Raw genomic sequence first — 27,323 nt, forward strand, 5'->3', positions numbered from 1 at the left:
TTTACTAGCAGGAGGGACCGGGGATGGGGGGTAGGGGAGGGATGGGGAGGCGTAGATTAGGTAGCCATGTAAGAGGGGCTAGATGCTGACACCAGCAAACAGTCAGTAGGGTGCTGCATCTCAGAGCAGAGTACTTCCCCTTGTTGCATCGGCAACAGGGTGTCTGTCCTGCAAAACAGAAAGCGGAGGGTAGGAATGATGGTGGGGCTTCCTACCACATCTGAACGACTCTCCTGTCTTGCTCCCCTCCAAGCAATAAGTATAACCGCAAGCCCCGACCTGTGCATGCTGACTGGTGGCAGGGCAATGATGCGGGGCCTTGAAGTGAGCACCACCTCTCCACGGCTTGCCTCCACCAGTATGTTTTGGATCATGTTCTCTAGTACTGCCTCCTGCAGGTTGGCAAAGGCTGGTAGCCTGGGAGGGAGGGCGTTGCTCCTGTTAGCAAGATTATAGGCCTACAAAACCACTTCTCCACTTACCTGTGTGCAAGAGGATGCAGAAGTGGCTGTGTGGGGCCAAGGAATCCCAAAGGGACAGAACAAACTCCTCCCCCCAAAAAGGACCAGGAGAATGTGATTATATATATATATATATATATATATATATATATATATATATATATATATATGGTACTTGTTGTCTGGTCTTACCTGTTCATTGAAGAGACTTTGAAGACTACCACCTCACTCCTGGTAGTGTTGTGCTGGTAAGTGCTACCCATCAGGTGTCACACACTACATAAAGCTGGGTCCTTCTGCTCTTTTGAAAATCCTCCCACCCAAATCTTACACTACACTGAGAGGCTGTCCCTGGGACCCAAGCTTCGAAGCCGGGGTTAGCCTCAGTGTTAGGCCCTTCCCAGTCCCCATCTGGCCCCAGCTGCTCACCTTCCAATGGCCTCCTTTTCATCATTTTCTTGCTCCTCCTTCATCATCATTTTCAGATCCTGCTGCCAATGGCACTGCAGGGACTGCTGGGACCTAGATGGCTGTGTGGTGCCCTTAATCTCTGGCCAGGTCAGCTTTACTCCCTCGTCCATCTCCTCTTCCATTTCCTCCTTGCTCAGCTCCTCCTCTTCTATCTCCTCCTCTTCCTCTTCTTCGGCCTCTTCCTCTTCCTCTTCCTCCTCTTCCTCATCTTCATCCTCTTCCTGTCTTTCCTTCTTTCCAAGACTGTATTTGTCCTCCCCCTGCTCCTTCCCCTTCCCCTCCTCACAGCAGCTGGAGGGCAGGGACAGGATTGGTATTAAGTACAAGCTGCTCTTCTGGGCCAGGAACTTGGCCGACTGCTCATTCCAGAACTGGCAGAAGTAAGGCACCTGTTCCACCAGGCTTTGGTCTACAGCATCAAGGAAATTCTTGTCTTCCAGCAGGCCCCTGGGCAGGACAAAAAAAGAGATGGAATGTAATGAAAGAGCTTTCAGCTAGGGCAATGCTGGCTTCCCTGCTTCCTAAGGGACAGACAGTTCTGGTGACTGTCTTTACTATGAACTGCTAGGACTAGAAGGAGAGGCCTTGGAACAAGGCATCTTTGAGCCCTGTAGAGTCTTAGAGGTCAACAGGATGTGGTGCAGGCAGAGCCAGCGAGTCAGAATGACACAGAGAAAGGGCAGGGCGCCCAAGGCCACAGGGCACTGGCTCCAGATAACATCAGACCAGCCACAGACAGTTACAGAATCAGGACTCGGCCCCAATAGACCTGTTTGGTCCCCGGGGTCCTCCAGTAGAGGGAACTTGCAAAAGAATTCTTCTTTCCTCAGGAAGAGGAGCACTGTGGCTTTGGAAGTGTTGTTGGATGTAGCTGGAGAGATGGGAGGGTGAGGATGGGGTGCACAGAACAGTGGGTACCTGATGATGGTGGTGAGACAGTCAACCAGAAGCTGCTTCTTCTGCCTCGAGATAGTGCCTTCCTTGTCAAGGGGGTCCTCCTCAAATGCTTTTGGCTCTTCCCTGGAGGACTTCTTCTTTGGCAGCTCCCTGAGGGTAGACCAGGATATTCTGAGTGGACTTAGAAAGCTACTAAGCTGTAGCGGGGATGGGGGTGGTGGGCACAAGCCATGATGGTAGCTGCCCAATCATGAGGACATAAATACGCCAGGCACACTCCCAGTGTTGACAAAATGTAGTTACAGAACTCAGAGGGCCACACCCATCCCTTAGGACCTAGAGGCTCCACGTTGGGAAAGGGGTATTTCTCAGGGGCCTCTTTATTAACCCCTTGAAAAGTACCTAAGCATAAAAGCCAGCCTGGTCTAAAAGTGAGTGCCAGGATAGCCAGGGCTGTTACACAGGGGAAACCAGTGTGGAAAAGCAAACAGGACCTAAGCAGTAATGATGATCTTGGTGCCCGATGACTCTCATCACCCCTGTTCTTACTTCAACCTTTCCTAAAGGTTGAGTGTGGACATCTGCTGCCCTACCGTGGGGGAGAGGATTATGACTAGAGGAAGGTGGCCCATGCTTCCCCCAAGAGTTCACCTGTACAGGAAGTAGCAGGGAAACTCCGAGTAGAAGTTGGTCAGGTAGTAGTCAGTCGCATGGGCCCTTGCAGTGAGGCCTAGACAGAGCAGGTCCGGCACGGGTGGTTGAGGACATGGCCATGATGTCTCCTCCTTTGCCATCTTCAGGTTCCAGCTGGCAGGCCGACTGAGAGATGGTTGGTTTGTGATGGGAGGCAGTGTCTTTAGGAAGAGGCAGGTATAGGTGACAGCACAACTCTACTCCCACTGCCAGTGGGTCCCCTGACCTTGCTCCCCAGGGTTGTAGATTTGCCTACTAGTACTTTCCTCGCTTCCCCCTAGGAGACTGGCTGAGGGCTCCAGAGTATCTCTGGGGACAAGCAAGAACCTTTTCAGTTACCCCAAGAGTGACCCTGGGCTTTTCTGGCTCACCTTGTATTTCCTCACAGGCTCACAGGCTGTACAATGCGTTCTCCTCTGTAAGAGAGATCCCAGCTTAGGACATGACAGCCCCAGCTGCGTCTGTATGGCCAGACCTTGCTTCACTCTGGGCTTTGCCCACCTCCCAGTGCTACCTTTCCTCGAACCTTCCCAAGGCAAGTGCTGCCTGGGAACACGAGGGAAATCTGTTTAGCCAAGTGAAAAATGGAGGAGGAAATGTGATCAAATGCAGGGAGGTGGGCCCCGTAGGTGCTTGCCCTTGGTACCCTGGGTCTTTGAGGCTCAGAGAGACAAGGAAACCGCCTGCATCCTGAAGATGATTGGGAAGAAGTCCCGCTTTCCTATACAATCTGTATTCACAGGGGCCCAAGCTTCAGGGGAGTAGAGCCTTTCGGAGAATTCTATGTGGTAGTCATGGAGAAGATTGAGGAATGAAAGCACGAGTGGAGGCAGACAGTAAAATTAGGAAGAAACAAGATGGTCTCCCTACAGAGATATAGCAGCTTGTGTTTTGGAAATGGAAGCCGGATACTGGACTCAACTATAGGCACACTGTGTATATTAGGGCTCATAGTAGCAGCTCCAAAGTGGATATTTCACTAGCATTAGAACATATTTTAAAATATTTGTTGTTGACTGAGTGTGGTGCCTCATGCCTGTAACCTCAGCACTTAAGACTAAGACAGAAAGAGTTCAACTCAATGTTTAAAAAATGAATGCCCAGGTGGGTGGTGGTGGTGCACACCATTAATCCCAGTACTTGGGAGGCAGAGGTAGGTGGATCTCCATGAGTTCAATGCCAGCCTGGTCTACAGAGTGAGACGCAGGACAGTCAAAGCTACACAGGAAAGCCCTATCTCAAAAACAAAACAAAAACAAAAACAAAGACAAAAAATTTGAAAGCCCGTATTTTATAGATAAAAGGGGAACAAATGCTAAAAAGAATTCCCATTGTTCAATAATTCAGTGCTATTAACAACTCACGACCATCCCTGTCTTATCTGTCTCTCATCTGTGGATTATCTTCAAGAGAATCCTTGATTCTTGTTACTTTCATTTTGTAGTCAAGGGACTAAGAATTAGCAAAGGTTAAAGGCAAGAGTCACACCTAAGCTTCTGTCCGGAGCAGCACTTACAGCCACCAGGCCACAGTGTCCTTCATCAGAAGGTGAGCCCTGTGTCATTTCCCGAGTGTTCAGCACAGGGCAGGCACTCATGAGATCCTTCTGTATGAAGCAGGGAGTTTCCAGTCAGCCTTCCTCACACTGGGTGGCCCAGGATGTGTAGAATCTAATCTCTTTGGGCAGACTGGGCAGTTTCACAAGGAGGGCTACCTCAGTCCATCACCTCCATCTCTTGTCTCTTCTGGTAAAGCCTGTGGGATCTGGAAACGTGAGGCCCACCCCAGCTCTCCTCACCTTTACTTTCACATCTGTGATGGTGAACTCAACCTCCTGCCGCACCTTCTCTTCATTCCACTCCTGTAACTCCTTGTGGTACTGCTGCATGGGTTCCTGCCGGTATACCTGCCAGCACAAGGGGAGAGAAGGCCCAGATCTGGAGGGTCTCAGCTAGAGCTCGACTTGGGCCCTTCGAGAGCTGTCTCCTGCCTTTCTCTGAGGGCCTGGAGACCTCAGAACCCTCCACCACCCCATGTTTGGGAGCTGTGACTCAACCCCCATGTGTTTCTCTGTAATTGGTCCCTACCTTGCATATCAGGTCTACACTGTAGAAGCTGGCATGAACCGAGGCCTTCAGGGTCACCAGGATTGGGGCTGCCTCTTCAGGAGCCACTTCTCCTTCCTCAGGGCTCACAGATACCTATTGATTTAGGGAAAGAGCCTGTGGATTTAGGAGGAAAGATGGCAGAGGATAGGATGAAGCAAAGTGGTACAAGATAAGATGGGATGAGACAGAATAGGACAAGATAGGATGCGATGGAATAGGACAAGATGGGATGGGATAGACAGAACAAGATGGGATGCTATGGGATGGGACAAGATGGTATGGCATAGGAACGGATGGGGTGCGATTGGACAGAATAGATAGAGGATTGACGATGGGATGTAATAGGATAGGCTGGGATGGGACGGGACAGGATAGCGTGAGGTGAGATGAGGCAGTATAGATTGAGTCTGGAGCCTTTCCATAAATTCTGATTGTGGACTCTCACCTCTCCAAAGTCTAAGGGCCTTGGCTGCCAGGTGAAGACAATTGTCTCATTTTTGGAGATGTTGTTGAGGAAGATCAAGCGGCTACACTTGCTCTGCACAGGGATGTTTCCCAAGGAAACATGAGACTGGGACAGGAAGACATTCTGTTGGTGAAGACAAGCATAGCATCAACTTTGGGGGTGTGAAGAAGAAATAAAACACTATCAGTTCCTATGCATTTCCAACTGGGCAATTATTATGTTAGGAGTTTTCCATACATCTGACCCTCACAGTGGCCTTATGCTGTAGGCACAGTTGTTCTCTTGTGTTGTGAAGGTTCTTGTAGTGGCATCTTGTTCCACCAAAGGACTTAAAGTACTGGCCTTAGAGTGTGGCTTCTGTGTGTGGATGTGATCCCTTATAAGGAAGTGGAGGGGCTTGGCTCTCTGTCTTGGATGGTGATCTGAGCATCCTGCATCGCAGCTTCCTGTACTTCCAGAGGCAGAAGACCACTGTGGTGGTTATTTACTTTCATTGTGAGTGCTCCCCAGATAAATATCTGTTATTCTGCTATTTGGGCGTTTGTGGACTTCCTTAACCCACTTTCACTGGGTGCCCAATATGGGGCACAAACCGATGGCCCTGAGATTAAGAGTCTTGTGCTCTATCGACTGAGCTAGCTAGGTACAGGTAACTTCTCCATATTCCCCTCACATGCAGAGCTAGGATAACTCCCAAAAACCTCACCCTGGAGCCTGTCATGTTCCCAGGGTTTCCAGTGCTCATCTTGAATTAGGGGTCTAATGGGGCTCTCAATGGAAAAGCAAGCAAATATATAGTGAGTAGATGGGTGAGACCATGGATAGATGGTTGTATAAAAGGATACAGAGATTAGTAAGTGGTATGAGGTTCAATAGGTAGATGGAAAAGTACATATATGGGTAATTGAATAAATGGGTGGCTGGATGAATGTGCCAGGCCTCCCAACAATAAGCATGTGGGCTAAATGTAGTATTCGTGGTGACTAATATCTTGAGAAAAATTCACCTGAACCCAAGAGAGGGACTGTTTTATATGAAGACAGTACCTAGAATATGAAGATTTCTTTATAAATCTTGCAATATTCCTCTAAGCCCGATGCTTACAAAAAAAAAGGGGGCGCTGGGATCAAGGGCGCTGAAACAGGTGGAGTGTCCCAAGCATGCTATAAATCAGGCTTACTCTGTCTAGTATACCAGTGATACTAGACAACAGCTGACAGGGTAAGCCTCTTGCAGAGCTGGTGCTCTTTGAAACTGGAGCCAGGTTAATTCCAAGTCTCACCCTCTATCCCTCCTTAACCTAGCTCCATTTCTCCATAGCCTCCCCAGCCCTTGATGCTGGCCACCCTTGACTCTAAGATTCTCCATTGCATCTGGCTTTCCAAGCTCCCTTTCTCGCACCTGCCCAGGAACCATCAGCCTAGAGTATATAGAACTGCTGTCCCACGAGGAGATGTTGTGGAAAGGGGCTGTGTCGCCCATGATATAGGGATCGTATCCCACTCCTTGGAAGCGGATGACAGCTGAGTTCCATCCAAGGATGTGTATGGGTACATCCACCTGGGAAGTTACAGGGGTGGGGAAGGAGCTGGTGAAATTAAGGTACAATGAGAAAGTCACAGCTCCAACCCCAACCATTCCCAGTATCATCTAGGCCACTGCTTACTGTGTAGGTCTTGGCCTCGATGGGTGAGAAGATCCACAGGACCCGAGTAGTCTTTCCTGGCTGGATCTCCCCTTTGGGGTTCAGGCAGCAGAAAATTGGATGGTCAAAATTTTTTTCTTGAACCTGTGACAGAACGCTGATCTGGACCTCATATGTCACAGGTACCGAGCCACCATTGTATAACTCATAAATCTGCAAGGGCAGGAACGGGGAGACAGTCAACCAGCTCAAGACTGCAGAGCAGATAGCCTAGGGCTCTGTCCTCTTGGGGAGGGTGAGTTATCTTCATAATAAATCTGAAGGTGTCGGAGTCGCCCACTCCCAATCATTTTTCCCTCTGGCTTGATACTTAGATATTCAGTCCGTAACATTTCAGGACAGCAACAACGCTGCTTGTAAGACAGCAGCTTACTTCATTTGTCCTCAGTTTACACTCGCCAAGTTTATAAAGGACCCTAGTGTAAGTGTCCTTCATATCGGGGTTTGGGGAAATGCCCACATGTGCCTATTCACTGTCCAGACCCTTTATCATCTGAGACTTTCACTCTAGCCCACCATGAAGTCTATCAATTTCCATGTCTGCTAGTAGAGGAAGTCCTGCGTAGAGAGTGGGGGAGGGCTCTGAAGGCCTAAAGGGCTGCCTCCCAAGGATGTCTTAGAAAAACAGCTGTTTTGTGCGGGAACCTTCTAGAGATCCACATTCCTACCCTCATCTCTCTGGAAAGAGGTGCTTCTAAGAGCAATGGCTTCCAAACTGTGGCTGAGACCTCTTAGCAAACAGGTCTAAATGAACTGGTGGGTCACAGTTCAGAACAGAAAGCAATTCTGGGTACTCTGTATGTAGGAGCAGATTTGCAGTGATTCTGGTTGAATGTATACGTACGTAAACATCAGAGTGAAACACAAATGCTATAAAATATATCAGTGTTGTCCATGATCAAGGAAGTTGGAAAACCTTTTTGCGAACAGGGGAAAAGCACTTTTGCATGGGAATGGAGCCTGGCAAAGGCCTTTAGTACCAGAAGATTATGGCCTTAAATCTCCCCAGTTGTCCCATGTAGGGCAGTGTCTGTCCTCCTGAAAGGGCTGACACAGACACACAGAGATCAATACTTACACCTCTTGGTGACAGGATCATATAGACCACTGACCTGGCGTGGGGGCAACGTGTCCCCAATGGGGACAGGAATGAACTGGTGGGTGGTAGAGGTGAAGTGCACGTACTTCTGCTCCAGCCTCACTGTCACACCTATGAAGTGTAGCTGGAAACGAAGAAGCCCATGGATGGCACGCTGTCCTGCATGCACTGGGACACCTAGCAGAGATACGGGTCCCAGGTCCCCAGGGGGCATCACTCTCTGCTCCTCTCTCGGACGCCCAAAAAGCTCCCGTGGCCAATCCCAGCAGGATGAAGGTATGAGATCTCACCAGGATCTCCCGTCCATGGGACACCTTGAAGAGCACAGAGAGGCGATCAGTGCCAATAAACAAATGGCTGGAAGGAGGAGACAAGTCGGACAGTGAGTTCTGGAGTCTTCTCTGTCTTTGAGCCAGACAGCCACCTTTGAGTTTGGATGAGGCAGGAATGGCATGGACCTCTCCTGCAGGAGATGGCTTCCCAGGAGAAAACTCAGAGCTAGGGATCTCCTGGAAGGGAGGACAGGGGATCGGGTGCAGGAGCACCTGTATTTGAGTTCCACCATCTGCTCCTGCCCAGGGATCAGGCTCCCAGACTTGGGGTTGACGGAGAAGAGGCAATTATCCTCTGCACGCATTTGGTGGAGCTCAGTGCAGTTAAGCTCGGCTTGCTCTACCCACAGATCCAGGTCCAGCTGCTGATCGCTTGGAAAGAGGAAGGCCCTGGTGAAGGTAAATGAGAGGAGTGAAGCCACACAAAGGATAGGTCAGTCACAAGGACAGACGGACAGACAGACAGACAGACGGGCTTCCAGTGTATCCCATGTCGTAAGCTAGCGTAGGTTCTGGTGAGCAAATGTAGCGAGGTGGATTCTCCCTTCATAAACGTCCCCAAACCTAGGAACAGCCAACATGGCGGCCCACACCTATAATACTAGCACTTGGGTGAATGGGCAGGATGACTGCTAAAAGTCAAGGTCAATTTAGGCTGCACAGTGAGCTTCAGACTAGCCTGGGTTAAAGAATTAGACTCTTTGTAGTAGTTTGAATGAGAATGGACCCTCATATCTTTGAATGCTCCATCTCCTGCCAATAGAACTGTTTGGGAAGAATTAAGAGGTGTGGCCATGCTGGAGGAGAAGTATAACCAGGGATGGGCTTGGAAGGTCTCATGCCTTACTCTTTCTCTGCCTGCAGGTCAGGGTGTGAACTCTTAGCTACTTCTCCAGTACTACGCTGGTCTGGAGAACCACAGCACAAAAAGCACAGGAAAATCGGGCCACTTGAGCGTTGGGAGAAGCCTGGCCAGATTCCTGTACTTCGGATCTCCTGCTGAGAGGGTCCAGTCCAGTGAGCTCTCTACCCAGGTCTTCAGCGCCCTGCTCGCCAACCTCCTGGACCTTCTTCACAGAGAATGTGAGCTGGGTCGCTCCTACACATGCATGCCCAGGATTCAGGCCAATGCCCCGAGCTCCTACAGACACTGGCTCCTGCTTGCTTAGGGGTCCAGCCAGTACCAAATCTAAAGCTCAAGGAAGGCCCTGGGCTTCCCCAAGCAGGCCAGTAGCCCTCGCCAGCTTTCTATTTACTCCCAATCCTGCCTTTTCCTGCCAGTTACCACCTAACGAGCCAGCCTCCCCATGAAGGCGTGGGGCAGTCAGAGTTTAGATTTAACCTATCAGAAAGAGCCCCTTCTTTCACCCTATACTTCTGAGATGCCCTCTGCTCAGGCCAGCAGGGTCTGGCCCCTGCTGCTGGTATCTTCTCAGCACCATCAGGCTGGGTCTTGACTCTCTCTCAACCCAATCCAATTAAAGACCCCCTTTTTTTTTTTTTTACTTCTTGTTACTCAACCAGAACTGAAAGTCTGAAAACAGACATTTATGAAGTATATTCACACCAGGAACATGGACAAGCCTGCCATGGAAATAGGAAGCTTGCTGGGCATGGGTTCTGGGCCCTAATGAGAGGGAGGGCAGAAGAATGGACAAGCGTGCAGGCTCAGGTTGTCAAGCCTGGCTTCCTGTGACCTGCTAGGTGACTGTTTTGTGGCTGGCTTCCGCCTGCTTGCTCAGTCATGCCCTCCAGTGGTAGGCTCCTCTGTGGCAGCAGATGCCTGTCCTGCATGATAACCTAGATTGGCCTCCATTTGGCCCCAGTCACTGACCTGGGACCTGGCCAGCCTAGACAGCTCTGATGCACAGAAGCAACTCGAAGCCTTCTTGCTGACTAACTGCTGTAGGCAGACACTCTGGAGTTGGCACAGCTGGGTTTGAACCCGGCTCTGCCTCTAGGAGCTGGGTGTCTTTGACTGAGTCCTTAGTCCATTGACCCTCAGGCCCTGTCTTTTGAGCAAGTCTGGGGAGGTCTCTCTCATGGGGACATTGTCAAGATCTAGGATTGGAAACTGGGAAAGCATAGTGCCTGGTCCGTAGCATCCATTCAGCTACTGATACATCTGTGACCAGTTTCCAGGAACTGCACACTGCCCAGAGCCAAGGTGCAGCCAGTGCCAATCCCTGAGTGTTGTGGGAACTGCAGTCTCCTCTGGCCCCCTTACCCTGTCACTAAGAGACAGGAAGCCCCAGAAAGTGGCTATTCCCCTATGCCTGGCTATTCCTCAGACCTTTGTAGCAGCCTCCCTCCGCCCAGCCATACCAGTCCAAGGACACCAATCCGCTGTTCTTCAGGACCAGGAGTACCACCGAAGGGGGGGCATTTATTGGCGCTGCTCCAAAATTGAAGTCCAGCTTCAGAGGAGTGAAGACAGGGGGCGTATGGCTCATGCTGTTTGAGTCAGAGAAATAGCTCAGGGCAAGGAGATGGAGACAAGTCAGGGCTCTGACTTTGGGTGTTCACCCCCAGGTACAAAGTGAAAAGTCTGGAACTCAGGGTCAGTGAGGTAGTTCTAGTCCTCAGATCAATCCCTGCCCTTCCCAGGGCCATTTGCCACCTCCCCACCCTTCCGCCATCCACCACTCAGCTTCCCGGGAAAGGCCTGGTGTTGGAGTGTTGTTGATGGATGCTCTGTGAACATCTCTGGTATTTCCTGCCTGGCCCCAAGCCTATCTTACCTGTGCCGGGTGGGCACCTTGTAGGTGAGCTCCCTGGGAGTTGGGTCACGTGCCAAGTAACTATTGAGTGTGTCCAGGGAGAAGAGGTGCCACAGATGTTTCCGGGTGATGCCCTCAGCGCTGCCCAAGGAGCAGACATCCAGGATGGAGAGTGAAGGGTATACAGCTACCAGGGACACGTGGCATAGTTCCTGCGTCTTGCCATCCTCGCTGTCTGGGGACATGAGTGTGGGGGAGAGCAGAAGATTTAGCTCCCTTGGGGGTAGGTGCAGAACCCTGGCCGGAAGCAGTGACTTGAGCACATCTCCAATGGCAGCCAACCCTTGTCTAAGACTTTCTATGTGCTTGGCACTGTCTTGATTTAACATACATCCTGGTGCTTAACTTGTACCACTACTTATTTCCAAACGCATTGCAATAAAGCGTAGTTCATAGACTGTAAAAACCACTCTTTAACACATACAATTCAGTAGGCTTTATGTATTCACAGGCACGCAACCACCACCACTGAGCTTTAGAAAGTTTCTACTGTCCCAATAAAAAACTCAGAACCAACTAGTCAACACTCCTCCCCCACCCCGGCTATCACTCTCCGTCTGTGTATCTTATCTATTCTGGATGCTTCAAACATGCAATCATTGAGTGTTCGGCTTTTTCTGACTGGTTTCTTTCACTTAGCACCAAGCTTTCAATGCCCATCAATAAGGTGGCATATGCTATTACATCCCCCCCCTTTTTTTTTCCCATGCGTGGCCTAGAGTCTGTGATCACCTCCCTTTTATTGATGGGAAGCTGAGGCATATTTAGGTAGAACCACGCTGCCAGTAAGTGAGGGAGAATCAGAATCAAATCCCAATGAGTACGGATAGCCTTCTGATGCCTGTTCCAGGGACTTCCAGTTGTCATAGGGAATGGTAATAACTCCGTCTCATGGAGGAGAGGGCCAAAGCTTGGCTGAGGATTTGCCTGTGATCTCAACGGAAGGTAGCATGTTTGCTAACACGTGTATAGATATCACATGGACAGACTGTTGTGCACATCAGGTTCCAAAGGCACAATCTACCCTGCCCTCACTCACTGTGCCAGCCTTGAACTTAGAGAGCCTCTCGCTTTGTATTTCACAGTTCACCTCCTCCCTTCTCCCTTTCCAGGCCCCAAATCTCTGCTGAGTACCCAGGTACCTCTGTGGGACAGGAGGCAGTAGCTAATGGTCCAGAAATACTGGGAACGGATCTTAGGACAGGCAGTGAGAGAGATGGTATCCTGGGAATGAGGTGGCATCGTCCCCTCCAAGTGGTCGAATTCTAAAGCTGCTGGGAGACGGTGCAGCAGTCATTGGCTGGCAACTGGACAGAGGTGTCCTGGCCTCCCATGTTCCTCCCCTGGGTCAGCACCACACTCCCTGAGAGCAGAGCAGGCTGGGGTAGAAGACTGGGGATGCTAGGTTTTCAGCTGTCTTGCCTGACCCACACCATGTGTGGATCATCTGTCTTAAGGACACACACACACACACACACACACACACACACACACACACACACACACACACACACTGTTCCCTGGGCCCAGGCCCAGCCCAAGCCTCCTTACCACAGGGGTCATTGTTGGGGCCCTTGGGCCTGTGCTGCTCCAGGACCAGGCGGTAATAGAGGGTGCAGTTGCCATCATTCAGGAGCACCAAAGACTTGATCTCCCGGCTGTTCACCAGGACGTTCCCGAAGTCCAGCTCCTTTGGCTTCGCCTGAGATCACAGCCAGCCAGCTGCTGGGGGCTCCCCCAACCCCTAGCCTTCAGACCACTCCCCGAAGAAAGGCAGATCTGAGGTTGTGTGCAAGGATCCCTGTCTTGTCCCCTGCCTTCTTAAGGTTGGGCACCCAGGACTCCCCCCCCCCAACCTGGGTCCTGGCCCCACCTTTACCAGAGACTCTACTCACAGACAGGCATCCAGTAACACCCATGCCCACCAGCCGGATCCTATAGTGCATGGTGGCTCGGGAATTGGTCTTTTGTGGCTGTCTGGCTTCCCAGACCCACATCCCCACTCGGAACAGGTACTTGGTCTCCTCCAAAGGGCTGAAGATCCATGTCAGTGTCTAGGGTCACAGAAATGATTCATTCTTGCATGCATGTGTCTAGGGACCCCGTCCTGGGATCCTGGCTGGGGGAGGACCGGTTACCAAAAGCTTGACACCATTTTCCATCTGCTTGTTTATTCAAGTGCTGAGCACTTTGCACACACTGTATTTCCGGAAGCCACTCAATCCTACATCTGTGTGTTCTCTTAGGCTCCTGTTTCCTGTCCCTGCATGTTTATGGGTACTGAGTATTGGTAGTTATTGCTCTGAGTCTGACCTACATCAGACTAGGGACAAAATTTGTTGTTTGTGGTGCCAATTTGGGTCCTCTGGAACCTCTCTGGGTGTCTCCTTTCTCACCCCTCCTTGAGAGAGTCACCCATTTGGACCTTATTCAGCTACCTTCCAGGAACCTTGCTGCTTGGGTACCATGAATGATGATGGAGTTTAGATATTCTGGGGCTCTGGCATCACTAATTCTGCTCTCAGTCCCAACTCTGCACTCCTAATCTTGCTCTTAATTGAATATTCTTCCCCCAGTCTAATTTCCTGTAAGATGGGGTGGGGGTAAGGAAGGTGTTACTGAAAGCTGCATAACCTCAGGCTAGGGGAGCTAGGGGAGGTGACTACAGAGTGCTTAGGTAGGTGTTCATTACAGGTCATGAGCATCACAAGTAAGAGATGGAAAAGGTAAGGGTGACAGGCGCCCTCTGAGCTACCCTTGGCAATGGCACCCAGGCACTCACAAGGTTCTCATTAGGGTTGATGATACCCTTGGAGGGCTGGACAGCCAGCATCTTTTGGTGCTGCTGGGAGACTCTCCATTCGAACTTCAGGGGCAGCCGTGAGGGGTTGTGAAAGGTGAAGTCGCTGGTGGAGGAACAGCCCACCCAAGTAGGCTTGAAGAAGATGCTATTGCAGGTGTCCAGCTTCAACTGCAGTGGCTCCTCTCTGCTCTGTATGCTCACTTCCTGCGTCAGAGGAAGGCAGGCAGGAAGGAAGGAAGGAAGGAAGGAAGGAAGGAAGGAAGGAAGGAAGGACAACAACATAACCTTTTGACTCTCCCCATGGAGAGCCCCATGGAGGCATGGCTATGCAGGTTTTCACCCTGGGAAGGGGACAGACAAAGCTGTCTTCCTGCTTGAACACAACAGCTTCTCTCTCTCACCAGAGCTAGGTGTGGTACATCACTCCTAAAATCCCAGCACTGGAGTAGGTGAGGCAGGAGGATTGCCTTGAGTCCAAGACCAGCCTGGTCTATATAGCGATATACTGTCTTTAAAACACAAACATTTCTGGGAAGTGGTGGCACACGCCTTTAATCCCAGCACTCAGGAGGCAGAGGCAGGTGGGTCTCTGTGAGTTCAAGGCCAGTCTGGTCTACAAAAATACACAGAGAAACCCTGTCTCAGAAAAACAAAACAAAACAACCCCCCCACACAAACCCCACAAAAAAGAAATAAAAACAAACAAAACCAACCTCCCCCAAACAACAAAACAAAAACAAAAAACTCCCCCACAGACACAAAACTCTCAGGGACCAAGACAGGGTGTATCCATTTTTCATGGACTCGGATGTGGGTCTGCTATGCATCCCTGCCCCTGGACTGGGAACAAACAACACCCCGACACCTGCATTATCCGTCTGGGGTCTCTGCAGCTGTTTCCCCGGCCCGGCAGCAGCAGAGTTGTCTTGGATGGAGCCAGGGCTCTGTCCCTACCATTCCTGTTTACTAGAGGAACCTTCCCCACCCCCCACTCACCAGCTACTTTGGCAGGAACCCTAAACATGTGATTTTTGCAAGACCAAGCCCCAGATCATGGCCTAAGGACCCAGCCTCCCTATCCCTGCCTCCTACCTTGAGATACTGGGGGTAAAAGTTGAACTGCAGATAGAAAATGTGTTGCTTCCATAAGGTGCCCTTGGGGTAGGTGCTGATAAGGAAGACCTGGTGGGCCCCGGGAGCCACCAGCCCAGAGGAGGGCCTCAGGGTGATGTCTGAGCTGCTGCTGGGGGCCAGGCTGAAGGTTAACAGCATGGGGCCTTTGTTGACCAGAAGCAGGCTTCTGTAGGAGGGCTCCCCAGAAGACACCGCTGGGAACATCTGGGAGTTGGAGACAATAAGAGGGAAAGGGACCCTTCCTCAGATCTCCATTCCTAGATATATATTCAGGGAGTCTCTGGTTTGGATGACTCTGTCTTCAAGGAGACCCAAGATCTCAGCACACAGCCCAAGCAGCAAAAGATTCCTAGGAAGTAAGGGGGAGGGGGTTGCACCTGCCACCAAAGAATATTTCTGTCCTCCAAAGATCCCTCAGACATAGAGATGTGGTGCCCAGTTCCCAGGGAAAGTCAGGCCTGTGCTCAAGGGTAGAGGAAGAGTTGCTTTTATCAGTGATTTCCAGTTACTCTGTGGAAAATTACTTTCTCAGAAGATCAGGGTCCTTAGCTCTTTTTACATGATTCTCACTCAATAGTCCCAGCTCCTAAACACTACTTAGCTGTCTTGGATATGGCCAGAACAAAGCTAAAAGCTTAAACAGCTTGCACAACACAAGGCCCATAATCCCTGGTCGAAGTCCCTGTCCGGCTGTGCCAGCAAGTTCACGTGAGTCAATATAGGAACAACACAGGCTGCCACTAGACTGTGGAAAGGCATCAAAGTCACACTGGGAGGAGCTGGCAAGGGACCAAGGGCATCTGTGAAGACACCCCTGGGCATCAGGGAGAGCTTCATTTCAGGGAGGGTGGCCGTGAGGAGGATGTTAAGGAGGCATAGGTTTGGGATTGGCTAGCAGAAGCACCAGCTTTGGGCTGGCTTATCCTTAGGGTCCAGCCTAGGGCTTGGGGGCCAGCAGATGCTCGGTGAGCAGAACGAATGAAGGAGTTGGAAAGCATAAAGGACCAGGTTAAGGTTCCAGATGGAGTGGAGAAGGGCTGGCGCCCACTCTCTAGAGTGCTGGGACCATAGTCCAAGAGCAAGCTTTTCTTTGGCCTAGGTAACTCGGGTGACCAGGAAGGACATGGGGGTGTATTACTGAGGCCATTGGAAAGGGAAGCAGGCTGGGGTCCCTTCATGCTGCTCCCACTGTTGTCTGGGCCGTGCTTACCTTGGGTGCATCCAGGGAATACTGGGGGATGTGGTGCTCTAAGGCGGGATAGTAGCTGTGTCCTCGAGCCCGAACCTTCAGACACCAGGATGGGGCCACTGTGCAGTCCTCCTCAATATTGCTGTAGCTCTGAAGGACCTGCAGGGGCCAGCCCATGAGGAAGTTCAGAGTTCAGTCTGGCCCTAGAAGACAGTCACCTTGCTCCTCCCTGGCCCTGAGCTGTAGGTGTCCTACATGGGGCACAGGAAAGGATGACTGAGGGGGATGGCAGAGGACAGCCAAGCCCGTCCCTTCTGCCGGAGCCTCTGACTGGCTCTCTGCACACTCCATGGGAGGAGAGCAGGGTAAGATGTGGAAGCAGCACTTGTTCTATAGGGATGAGCCCAGAACAATGCTAGCTAATGGAAATATAACATGATACTCTGGCTGAAAATGCAATGTTGAATGTTTCGGTGGCCACATTTAAAAAAAAAAAAAAAAAAACGTGAAATCGATTTTAATAATGTATTTTATTTAACTTAATGGTTCCAAACTACAATCACGTTATCGTGCAATCATTCTAAACGCTATTACCGAGATATTTTACATTCTTTTCATATGATGTATGGGTAAGTTTTATACTCACAGTACATGTCCACTTGGACCACCACACGTGTTTACTGGTCATGTGTATGACTTTCCTGCCTTGTGGAACAGCACAGGTCTGGAACCTGTCACCTGAATGCTCAGCATTGGCCAGCCAGAAGTTAGCATCCCATTCCTACCTGTCTCCCATTCTCTTTCTAATATACAAGAACAGGGACAGTCAAAGACACTGCTTTGAGGGTTATGCATAATGGTCTATGTCTTAGTCTACATAAGGAGTTCCAAGCAAGTTGAGGCTATACAGTGAGGCCCTGTCTCATTTAAAAAAAGAAAAAAGAAAAAAAGAAAAAAAAAAAAAAAAAAAAAAAAAAGAAGGAAAGGAGGGAGGGAGGGAGGGAAGGGATAAGACTAGACACTGGGAGTGTAGTTCAGTTGGTGCAATGCTTGCCTATCATGCATCAAGCCTTGGGTTTGGTCCCCAGCACCAAATTAACTGAGTGCGGTAGTTCATAACTGCAATTTCAGTACTCAGGAAAAGGAGGCAGGAAGACCAGGGATTCAAGGTTACCCTTGGCTCTACAGCAAATTCAAGACCAACCTGCACTAGGCAATATCTTCCTACAAAAACAAAACAAAACAAAACACCACAGCCATGCTCTGAGGTTGAGGCAGGATGGTTGAAACTAGTTAAAGCCAGCCCTGATGAAATAGTGCAAGCAATCCTGTCTATGGGAAACAGCAAAAAACACAACTACAAACCAAAAACAATGATTTTGCTTTGGATTTATCTCCTTCAAGGAGAAGAAGCCAGGAACCCCTACCTGAGGCCCCCCCCCCCCAGAGAGTTCCTGCTGAGCTACTAAGTTTTCCCAAAGTGCTGGACCCCAGCCAAGCTCTCCCCTGGGGGAAGGAGAGGGAGGGAGACTATGCAGAAGTGGAGAGAGTCTGAGAGAATCAGACCAGTAGAGGGCACTGTCCAGCCAAGGGAAAAAAATAGGAGACGCCTGCTTGGACAGGGTGAGGGCTGAGTTTTCCCATTTGCTTGGTCTGTGTGCACACACCTTATACACAGCGAAGGCTTCTAGCTCCACAGCATACAGGCTGTTGGGGGAAGATGGCTGGAAGTGCAGGCGCAGGGCTACGGACTTGAGAGGGGGCACATCACTAGTGGCTGGGGTCACCCAGAAAGGGCAGTCAGATCTTCGAGTCCAGACCACGGTGATCTTGCCCTTGGTATGGTTCCTCAGGCACAAGGGAACAGGGTTGGGGGTCTGATGCCCAGGACAGGCACCAAAGTCCACATCAATAGGCTCTAGACTGACAGCCGGGGGAAAGATGGCCAGGTCCCTGGTGCCATCAAAAAAGTACTCCATCATGGGGGGGATGTGGGGGTACTTTGTGGCTGACAAGTCCTCCAGACCCTGCATAGGGAGAGACTGGAAAGGGGTTCAAATGTCATGCCTCTCGCTGCTTTGTTCAGCTCCCCCCTTTCCATGCAGGCCACCCCACCCCCCACCCCCAGACACAGTGGTGCGGGGCACAAGCCTACTCAAGGACTGCCAGGCCAGGGACCAGGGACCTGGAGAGAGAGAGGCCTGCCTCTACGGGGCGGGCGGGATGTCTGGCACCCCACACACCTCAGTGGGCAGCACGAGGGCCCCATCCTTATCACGCTTCAGCCTCTTCTCTTTCACCATGGCAGCCAGGATATCGGGAGGGTAAAGTGTCAAGCCCCGAGCCAGGTGTGTTCTGTACCAGGCGAGGTGCTGAGGCCTCAGGATGGCTGGCTTGGTGTTGGCTGAGTGGCAGGTCCCAATCAGGTCCAGAAACAGTGGGTCCTGTGACACCAAGGTCCCACATCACATGGTGGCATTTGTCCACGCGAGGCAGAACATGGGATAGCTGGTGAGGCAAGGGCATGTGGGGGTTGGACAGAGGATAGACAGAGAGCAGAGGCTGAAGGATGGCTGGTCATGGGAGCATCCTGGGAGCTGCCGGCTACTTGAGGGACTCTGGAAAAGTCAAGAGGAACAGCCCAGGACGGGAGATAGGATGCTTAGCTATTGCCTGCCCTTCCCCCACTTCCCGTGGATCCTGATCCTGGGCATTCTCCTGCAGATCAGTGCCAATCAGGTGCCTACCAGATTAACACTTAGCCCTGACCATGGTGGGGGTGGGGGAGGGACAGCAGAAACTAGGTCTGTTCTATCCTTTTACCCCAAGCCCCCCCCCCCCCAGAGTGCATGCGGCACTTGTGAGAATTGGGCAAGGAAACTTTTCCGGAGCCCAGTTGATGAGGATGGGCTACACCTCAGCCTCAACTTGGTCATCATGCCTGGGTACTGCCCAAGGGGCTGGGTTTGGGTTCTAGCTTTGAGTTTCCACCCTGACAGTGGTAACAGCAGAAGCAGCAGGGCCTAAGGCAAACTTGGCATGCCCACCTGGATTAGTTTCCATGACCCCCTGGCCATGCCCTGCCTCTGTACTATGGCAGAGACTCTAATGGAGTAGAGGACCCAGACAGCCTCTCAGATGTTCTGAGAAGAAGGGAGTGCCCACCAAGCCTTGCCTTCATCTCTGAGTTTCATGGCTTCTCACCAAACAGAACGGCCTCTTTATCCCCATCTTGGTTCCTTCTCCATCACTCACCTGGTGGTGGATGAGACAGGCCACCCTCCGGAAGCAGATGATAGGGTGTGTGGGCTGGTAGGCACAGTGCAGGGTCATTCGGGCCTTGCCTGCCAGGGTTCCAAAGGCAGGCCTGATGCTGAAGACACTCTCCTGACAGTCAATGTCAAACTGGAAGTGAGCCAAACAGTCTGACTGGTTCTCAATCCACAGGGTCTGCTCTGGGCATTCCCCGAGCTGGACCCAGCTGAAGTTGACACAGTAGTGCTGTAAGCATACGTCAGGACCTAGGCAGAGGAGATGGGTCCTTGCGAGAGGCCCCTCCCTCCTCGTGTGGGCTGAGGGTGCCAGCCTCAAAGGGGATCGCAATAAGAGGTCCCACTGCTGGGATGAGGTGTTCTCTAGAGCCAGGTTGCCAGGCTGGATTAGGCCCAGGATCCCTGCAAATTTTTAGCGCCATCTTCACCGTCTGGAAAGATGGAATCACCAGCTATCCACAATGCTTCCCCACATGACCACCAGGGGGCAGCAGACACCTAAGCTGAGGGACCAGGAAGCAAAGGTCTCGCTGGAACAATGAGATCAAAGGAATGACTCTCTGGTATGATGGATGCTCATGTTCGGAGTCGGGGTGTGGGTGTGTGTGTAGGGGTGGGGGTGGGGAGGCTACAGCCTCCTAGGATAGTCATTATCTTTACAGAAACCTTTACAGAAAGTCATTACCTTTACAGAAACCAATGACTTGGAGCCGAGTTTGGGAGGCACAACCAGAAGGCACGATGGATAAGTAGTCTATGGCTATGCTGTCCAAGGTCTTGGGGTGGAAGAATACTGACAGGCTTTTCTTCTCTCCTGGAGGCACGATGCCTTGGCCCACGGAGCATGAGAAGGTGTGGTCTTTGGTCAGCATATCTTCAGACATTTCAATCTTGAAGGGGGCGTTAACCTGTAGGGTCATTGGTTGGAGAGAGGAAAGGTTCTAGTCATAAGTCTGGGCAGTCTGAGCATCATACTGAGGAGGTCACATGAGGATCAGGGAAAACTGGTATCCAGTCTGGCCTGTGTATCAGGTAACACTAAGAAAAAGAGGCCACGCTGTGTGTCCCATCTCAAGACTGCCCAAAATGGGGTCATCTTTTTCTTCTCTCAAAGGAAGTATGAGAGCTAGCCTTAGACCTAGGGTCTGAGCACCCAGGGGGCTACAGGGCACCTGAACACAGCTTCAGCTGACAGGAGAGCGAACGCCTGCTGGTGTCTGTTGACACAGACTTGTGTGTCCTGTGTTTATGTCAATAGATACCAGGGTGCAAGGCTTTGTTTGGGTCTGAGAGTGGAGAGGAGTGAGGATGGGTTATAAGCATACAGAGTCTTGGGATCCATGAGTCCCGCTCCTTCCCCTTGCCCATCCCTTCCCAGCCCATGCACACCACAGATGGGTTATACAGCCTGATCTGCCGCTCCATGGTGCAGCCCACGGCGACTGAGCCGAAATACAACACCTTCTGGGAGCCCTCTGCATCCTGGTCCTTTGGCTGTTTGTGCTTTATGCTCACCAGCAGCTGTGCACACTTAGCTGGGGCAGAGATGGGGGGGTTGTCTTGAGGGTCTCTATAGCCCCAGCTGAACAGTTCCTAGAAGGCGTATGTCGGTGTGCACTGCCCACCACCAGGAGGGATAGTCTGTAACTTGGTAAAAGGCAAAGCCTAGGGCCGGTGAGAGGACGAGAGCCTAGAGGGGACCTGGGAGGGAACACCGAGGTCTAAAACCCCGGGGAGGGCTGCAGGGTCTCTGGGGACAGATGGACAGGCAGGCTTACCTGCAGCCTGGATCTGGATGCTGCTTCTCTGCTTGGAGCCCTTCCCATACCAGCACACCGCCTCGACTTCATGGATGACAGCTATGAGGGGCTCAAAGGTCACTTTGATCCTACAACCCCGGCCTGGCTCCAGTAACCCCGTAGTGGGAAGTATCTGGAATGGATTTGGGACTTCCCAGTTGAAGAAGGTGGGCAGGTCCCTAAGAGGAGGGGGTTGGTCAGGTCCTGGGGTTCTGCTCCCTTTTGGCATAAACTCTCGTCCTCTGTCCCTTACAGCTTTCCCCCCCCCAGGGGCTGCTATTTCCCTTTCAGGGCTTTAGCCCTTCCTCCTCACCCCACATTGTTCAGACAGAACCAAGTCTCCACTGAGTCCCCAATGGCACACAAGGGCAGTTGCAGGGATGACGGGCAGACTAGCTTGTGGCAAGGCAAGGTGGCCTTCAGGGACACACAGAACACCCCTTCTTCTTTCTCAAGCCACAGCTGGTCTGTGTATTCCTTCTGCAGGGCAGGAGGCAGAGGAAGAGACAGTCACCAGTGAATGGTACCCAGGAAAAACTCAGGCATAATCCCATCCCTGCTAAGTCATCCCTCCAATAAATCCCTGGCAGGTGGGCTGGGATGTAGCCCACCATGTCAGCAGTTCCTGAACTCTTGTATTGTCTTGGCCTCTGAGGAAAGGACCACTTTTGTGGGAAACCAGGAATTCTAAGAAGCCAAATGCGATAGCATGCCCCTGTAATTGCAGCCATTTGGGAAGCCGATGGAGAAGGATCACTTGAGTCTAGAGGTCTCAGGGTAGCCTGGGCCACATAGTGAGACTATGACTCAGCATAATGGTCCTCAAAAGACACAGCGATTCACTGGGAATTCTGAGCAAGTTTGCAGGGATCAAGAGGCTAAGGGATCTAGAGCTTTCTGGTGACAATTACAGCCTTCTTGAACCCATTCCCAATGAGGAACACCCCTCTATTGGGTGACATCAAGGTCCGAGCCCCTTTTGGAGTCTTCCTAAGGTGTTTTTTGTTTGTTTGTTTGTTTGGTTGGTTATTTTTTTTTTTTCCTGAGACAGGATCTCACTTTGTAGCCTTGCCTGGCTTGAACTCAGAGAAACCCACCCGCCTCTGCAGGGTGTAGAGGTGTGTGCGTGGGGATCCTCTGTCTCTTGCCCTTTCCCACACTGCATTGCTTCCCTGGCAGACCTTACCTCTTCTAGAGGTCGGAAGATGATGGGGAGTGTGAGGGTTATGCCTGGGCTCAGGAAGATGGGCTGAGGAAGGATGGTAAAGAAGAACTTGGTCTTGGGAGGCCTGCAGAGAAGAGCCAGGTGATGACATGTCAGAGCTAAGCCTAGAATCTTCACAGGAAGCCAAAGCCAGAAGACTGAGGAAGCTCAGTGTGGACCAGATTGCAACAGGACCTATCCCCTTCCTCCTCCTTTCATTCTTTTGTATTTTATTTTATTTTATTTTATTTTATTTTATTTTATTTTTGAGACAGGGACTTGTGTAGTACAGGCTGGCCTCAAACTCGCTATATGGAGCCTTGAACTCCTGCTCCTGTGTCCTCATACCTGGCTCCCTACTCCTATGCCCACAGCCCTTAATATCAAGGCCCATGTCTCTGCTGAAGATGATGGTCATGGGGACAGGTACGCATAGGCTACCTTGACTTAACAGGGACCCATCAGGGTAGCACAGGGGCATCCGACTTTCAGCGTGTTAGGAAGAACGTGATGTTGATAACGCCTGCGCCAATGGTTAAGTATAGGTGAAACAAACACACGCACAGGAAAATACAATTTACAAAACCAACTGGAGAATTACACAGTGAACTTTATGGTCGTCCTGCCCCAAGCCATCACAGAAATGGAAAGGGTAGGCATAATGTTCCTGTAAAGAAAGTACTAGAACAGATGGATTCACAGCAAGTCCCACCTAGCATTAGAGGGAGACAATTTGAGTTGTTTGTTTTGTTTTTAATGTATGGGTGCTTTGTTCACACGTGTGGCTACAAGAGGGCACCAGATCCAATTATAGATGGTTGTGAGCCACCATGTGGTTGCTGAGACTTGAACTCAAGACCTCTGAAAGGGCAGCCAGTGCTCTTAACTGCTGCCCCGTCTCTCCCGCCTGACACCTCCAGTTTTAAGCTCTTCCAGATAATATAGAAACAGTCCCAGATGCAGAAAGAAAACTACAGACTAATCTCAGAAATAAAATATTAGTTTAAAAAAACATAATAATGTTGGAATTATCCAGAAATAATGCAGAAAGTCAGTTGATATAATTAACATATGAAAAAGACAAAACAAATAACGCCTCAATTAAAAAAAATGTTAGGGGCTGCAGAGATGGCTCAGTAGTTAAGATCACTTGTGGCCCCTTTGCAGGTTCACAGGACCCAAGTTTGGTTCCCAGCACCCACGTGGTAGCTCACAACTGCCTCTGACCAGTTGTATGATATCCAACACCTTCTTCTGGTCTCAAGATCACCTATACACGTGTATGTACACACATGCAGACAGAAACACATATGCACATAAATAAAATTAATCTTAAAAATGCTGTAAAACCTAGCCAGTCGGTGGTTCATACTTGTGAGCCTATCACCTGTGAATTTGAGGCAAGAGAACTTCCACAAGTTCTAGGCCATCCTGGTTTATACAGTGAGCTCTTGGTCAGGCAGGACAATATAGTAAGATTCTGTCTCAAAACAAACAAAAAATTGACAACCTTAAAAAAAATCTATCAACAAACAAAACACGAAAACAACTTTAAGCACATCACAAGCACAAGCTTGGCACGGTGACACATGCCTAAAAGTCCCAGAACTTGAGAACCAGATTGAAGGGGACTCAGTACAGTAATGTGTAATCCCCTAAATTGATTTATATATTCAGTCAAATCCCATTATCACACATGAAAAGTACATGTGTGTGTGTATTGAGTTGACTTTAAATTTTTAAGAAAGTTCAAAGGGATAAGAACAACAGGCAAGGCCACTGGCAGTGGGTCCAAGATCTAACACTAATGCACAAACTGACTTAGAGGAGCCCAGTCTATATGGAGAGAGACCTTGTTCAGTCTAGACACAGGGGAGTGGAGGGTGGGGAGGTGCCTTGGTCCTGCCTCAATGAGATGATGGGACAGACTTAGTAGACTTCCTAGGGGAGGCTTTACCCTCTCTGAGGAGCAGATGGGAGGTGGGGCAGGAGGAGAGGAGGAAGGGGAAACTAGGATTGGAATGTAAAAAATAAATGAAAAATGTTTAAAAACGTTCGTACACACACACACACACACACACACACACACACACACACAAAGGACAACAGGCAATCTTGAGAAGGTAGAGGACTTATACAACTAGACATCAAATTTACTGTAAATTCAACTAATTGATTCAGGCTGCAACAGTGAAACCCAGGAGAACACTAGTAGACTAGGAGCACAAAGCAGATCCCAGCTACATGTCAACACATCAACAGTCAGACTCTGTCAGAGGTAGGAAGACCATCAACCGGAACACATCCGCTAAGATAGATGATGCTGAGAAAATCGAGCATTCAGTTGAGGAAATACATCACCAAACAATTCACAAATAAGCAATTCCATATAGATAAAAGAACAATTCGAAAGTCTCTTTAGAAGAGTACTCTGGGGGAATATCTTCATGACCTGGAGAAGGTGTATACAGAAAGACAGATCAAGTCGATTTTTTTTTTAAAGGTCACAAAAGCATATCATATCCTTTCATTTAGAGTTCATAAGGCAGATTAAACTGTATCATGTAAGGGTGTCAACACACATGGAAAATCCATTTTGGAAAAAGCAAGGAAGTCATTAAAACAGGAGGCAGGCTAGTTCCCTGTGGGGAGGAAGGTCCCGATGTGGGCTCCAGTTATTATTTCTAGGATTCTTCACCCTGCATGTGTTTTGAACAGTCTTCTGAACTGGTGAGTTTTTAAAGGTTGTTTTATTTCTTTTTAAAGAAAGCCCACTTTGGGGCTTGAGGGCTTAGCTTCTGGGCCCCTCATCCTGGTACCTGTACTTTATCTTCTGGGTTTTTAAGGAGAGATTTTTGAGCACCAGGTTCTTGGTGCTCTCCTTGCCCAGCTCCCAGCCTTTCCACTGCAGCTCCTCCGTGACCTCGATGCCCCAGAACACCCTCTTCTTCACGTCGGGTTGCTTCTTGGTGACACATATTCTTTTGGTCAGGGGACTTGCAAGCTGTGCAGGTGGCAGGAGAAAGGGGAGAAGCAAAGCCAATCAGTGGGCATAGGATGCTGAGGCTCAGAAAACAGATGGAGTGGCCCACCTCCATCCTGCCGTTAGCACTCAGGGGGTGTGGACTAGAGAGGAATTGGAGTCCAGCATCAACACATCCAAAGTCACTGCAGCCGTTTGCTCATAAAAGGCCCGGAAATGAGGTCTTGCCTGAGCCGCCCTATGCAGCTGCTCCATTGGGTTTGCAGATGGAGGTCTGGGCTGCTGGGTTCCATCCCTTGGGCACCCCAGGTACCTCTTCCTGAGGCTCCTGCTCCTCCTCTTTCTCAACCTGCTCTGCTCTCTAGAATCCTCTCCTAGCTGGGATGGTCTACCCAGGCATTTCCCCAGAATGCAGGACATCCCACTTGGCCCTCAGCTGGCCATTGGAGCAGAAGGAGGAGCCATGTTGCCTGTGACCAACTCCTACCATGCCCTCCTAGGCCAGCTCAAGTGCTGCTTAAGATTCAGTGTGTCACTGTTTCCCTGGCTGTAACAGAGAGAACAAACCACTTCTTCCATTGATCCACACCATTTACCTAGCTGAGGAGTGAGGGGACTGAAACCCCTTAGGCAGTAAGTAAGGAGGAGGACGGGTAAACTGAACACCTCTTCCTGCCATGGCCATTGCCATAACCACTCAACTCACTGCCCTTTTACCTTAGACCAATTATTGCATGTCTGCTGTTTCATAACACAAGATGGAGTCATTCATTCAGCAAATATTTGCTGATTGCCATGTGCCAGGCACCGTGAGAGGCAATTGGGCTATGATAGTGAAGAAGACATATAAATCCCTTCTCTCCGTATATTACACTCTCTGTTTCAATATTTACTAAGAGCCAATCTATTCTCTATCTCTGACTGCCTATGGGGGAAATGTGGCACAGATTAGGGAGACTAATCCAATATCAAAATCGGTTAGCGCATCCGTCAGGATCCAACCAGGGAAAAGATGACACTCTAGTGCTCAGTGGGGGGCGGTGCTCAGGCTCAGTGGGTGGGGTGCTTACTGGGCAAACATGAATAACAGAGTTCAGATCCCGAGCACCCGTGGAAAAGTTAATTGCAGTGGCATGTGCCTGTAACCCTAGCACAGTGCAGGGGTGAGTGCTGGGGCGCTAGAGACAGGTAGATCCCAGGGACTTGCTGGACAGATAGTCTGACCCAAAATTACAAGGCCTAGGTTCAGTGAGAGACCTTCTCAAAATGTAAGGTGGAGAGAGAGGGAGAAAGATACCTGATAGTAACTTCTTCTGGCTTTCACATACGCCCATATGGACAAACACACACACACACACACACACACACACACACACACACACACACACACACACTCACCACTGTCAACTGGTCAAGGACAGTGGGAAAAAAAAAAAAAAAACCACAGGTTACCAGTATCAACAAGTGTTCAGCAGGGTTGGAGAGAGAGTTCAGAAAAGAATAGCCCTTGTTATTCTGGCAAAGGACTGAGTCACTTCCCTGCCAGAGCAGAGCAGCAAGGGCTATCAACAGCCAGTACAGCATCCATCTGTGTTCAAGTCTGCCCAGGGCTCCATCTAGAGAGGGTGAGTGCCGAGTGTATACCAGAGAGTCAGTCAGTCTCGCAGATTCTCACCATTGTACTGTCACAACACCCCTACGTGGTCTTGCCACACTTCATCCACCACCCTGACCACATCCTCACCTGGGTAGTGACACTGCTACTTGGCAGTGTGGTGGCACTCCGACATGATCCTTCATTCCCAGTATTCACAGTGTAGTCTCCACTATCCCTGGGCCTCATAGTGTGATGGGAGTGTGCCTGGGTGAGCATCTAGCCAACCTAGAAATTCCTACCAGATCCACATATAAGGCTGGAACTGGGAGG

The 27,323-nt window shown here is 50.3% G+C and overlaps 1 protein-coding gene across 1 annotated transcript; it reads right to left on the reverse strand.

Annotated features, from left to right (window-relative positions):
* Window positions 1-27,323, reverse strand: Cfap65 (cilia and flagella associated protein 65). Its single transcript, XM_051190486.1, has 32 exons — window positions 27,141-27,323; window positions 25,233-25,417; window positions 22,396-22,498; window positions 21,523-21,689; window positions 21,189-21,388; window positions 20,800-20,945; window positions 20,096-20,318; window positions 19,394-19,659; window positions 18,382-18,582; window positions 17,806-18,180; window positions 16,160-16,297; window positions 14,908-15,153; window positions 13,795-14,019; window positions 12,908-13,066; window positions 12,564-12,714; window positions 12,155-12,283; window positions 10,974-11,187; window positions 10,558-10,686; window positions 8,446-8,622; window positions 8,191-8,257; window positions 7,914-8,024; window positions 6,763-6,954; window positions 6,498-6,656; window positions 5,076-5,219; window positions 4,610-4,723; window positions 4,321-4,428; window positions 2,894-2,938; window positions 2,481-2,683; window positions 1,851-1,979; window positions 891-1,379; window positions 280-417; window positions 1-168 (listed from the first exon to the last, which is right to left on the reverse strand). The coding sequence occupies exons 1-32, from the start codon at window positions 27,267-27,269 to the stop codon at window positions 57-59; spliced, it is 5,574 nt and encodes a 1,857-aa protein (XP_051046443.1). The 5' UTR covers window positions 27,270-27,323; the 3' UTR covers window positions 1-56.

Source organism: Phodopus roborovskii, unplaced genomic scaffold (genome assembly GCF_943737965.1).
Source record: "Phodopus roborovskii unplaced genomic scaffold, PHOROB, whole genome shotgun sequence".
In the NCBI taxonomy this organism is placed as follows: Eukaryota; Metazoa; Chordata; class Mammalia; order Rodentia; family Cricetidae; genus Phodopus; species Phodopus roborovskii.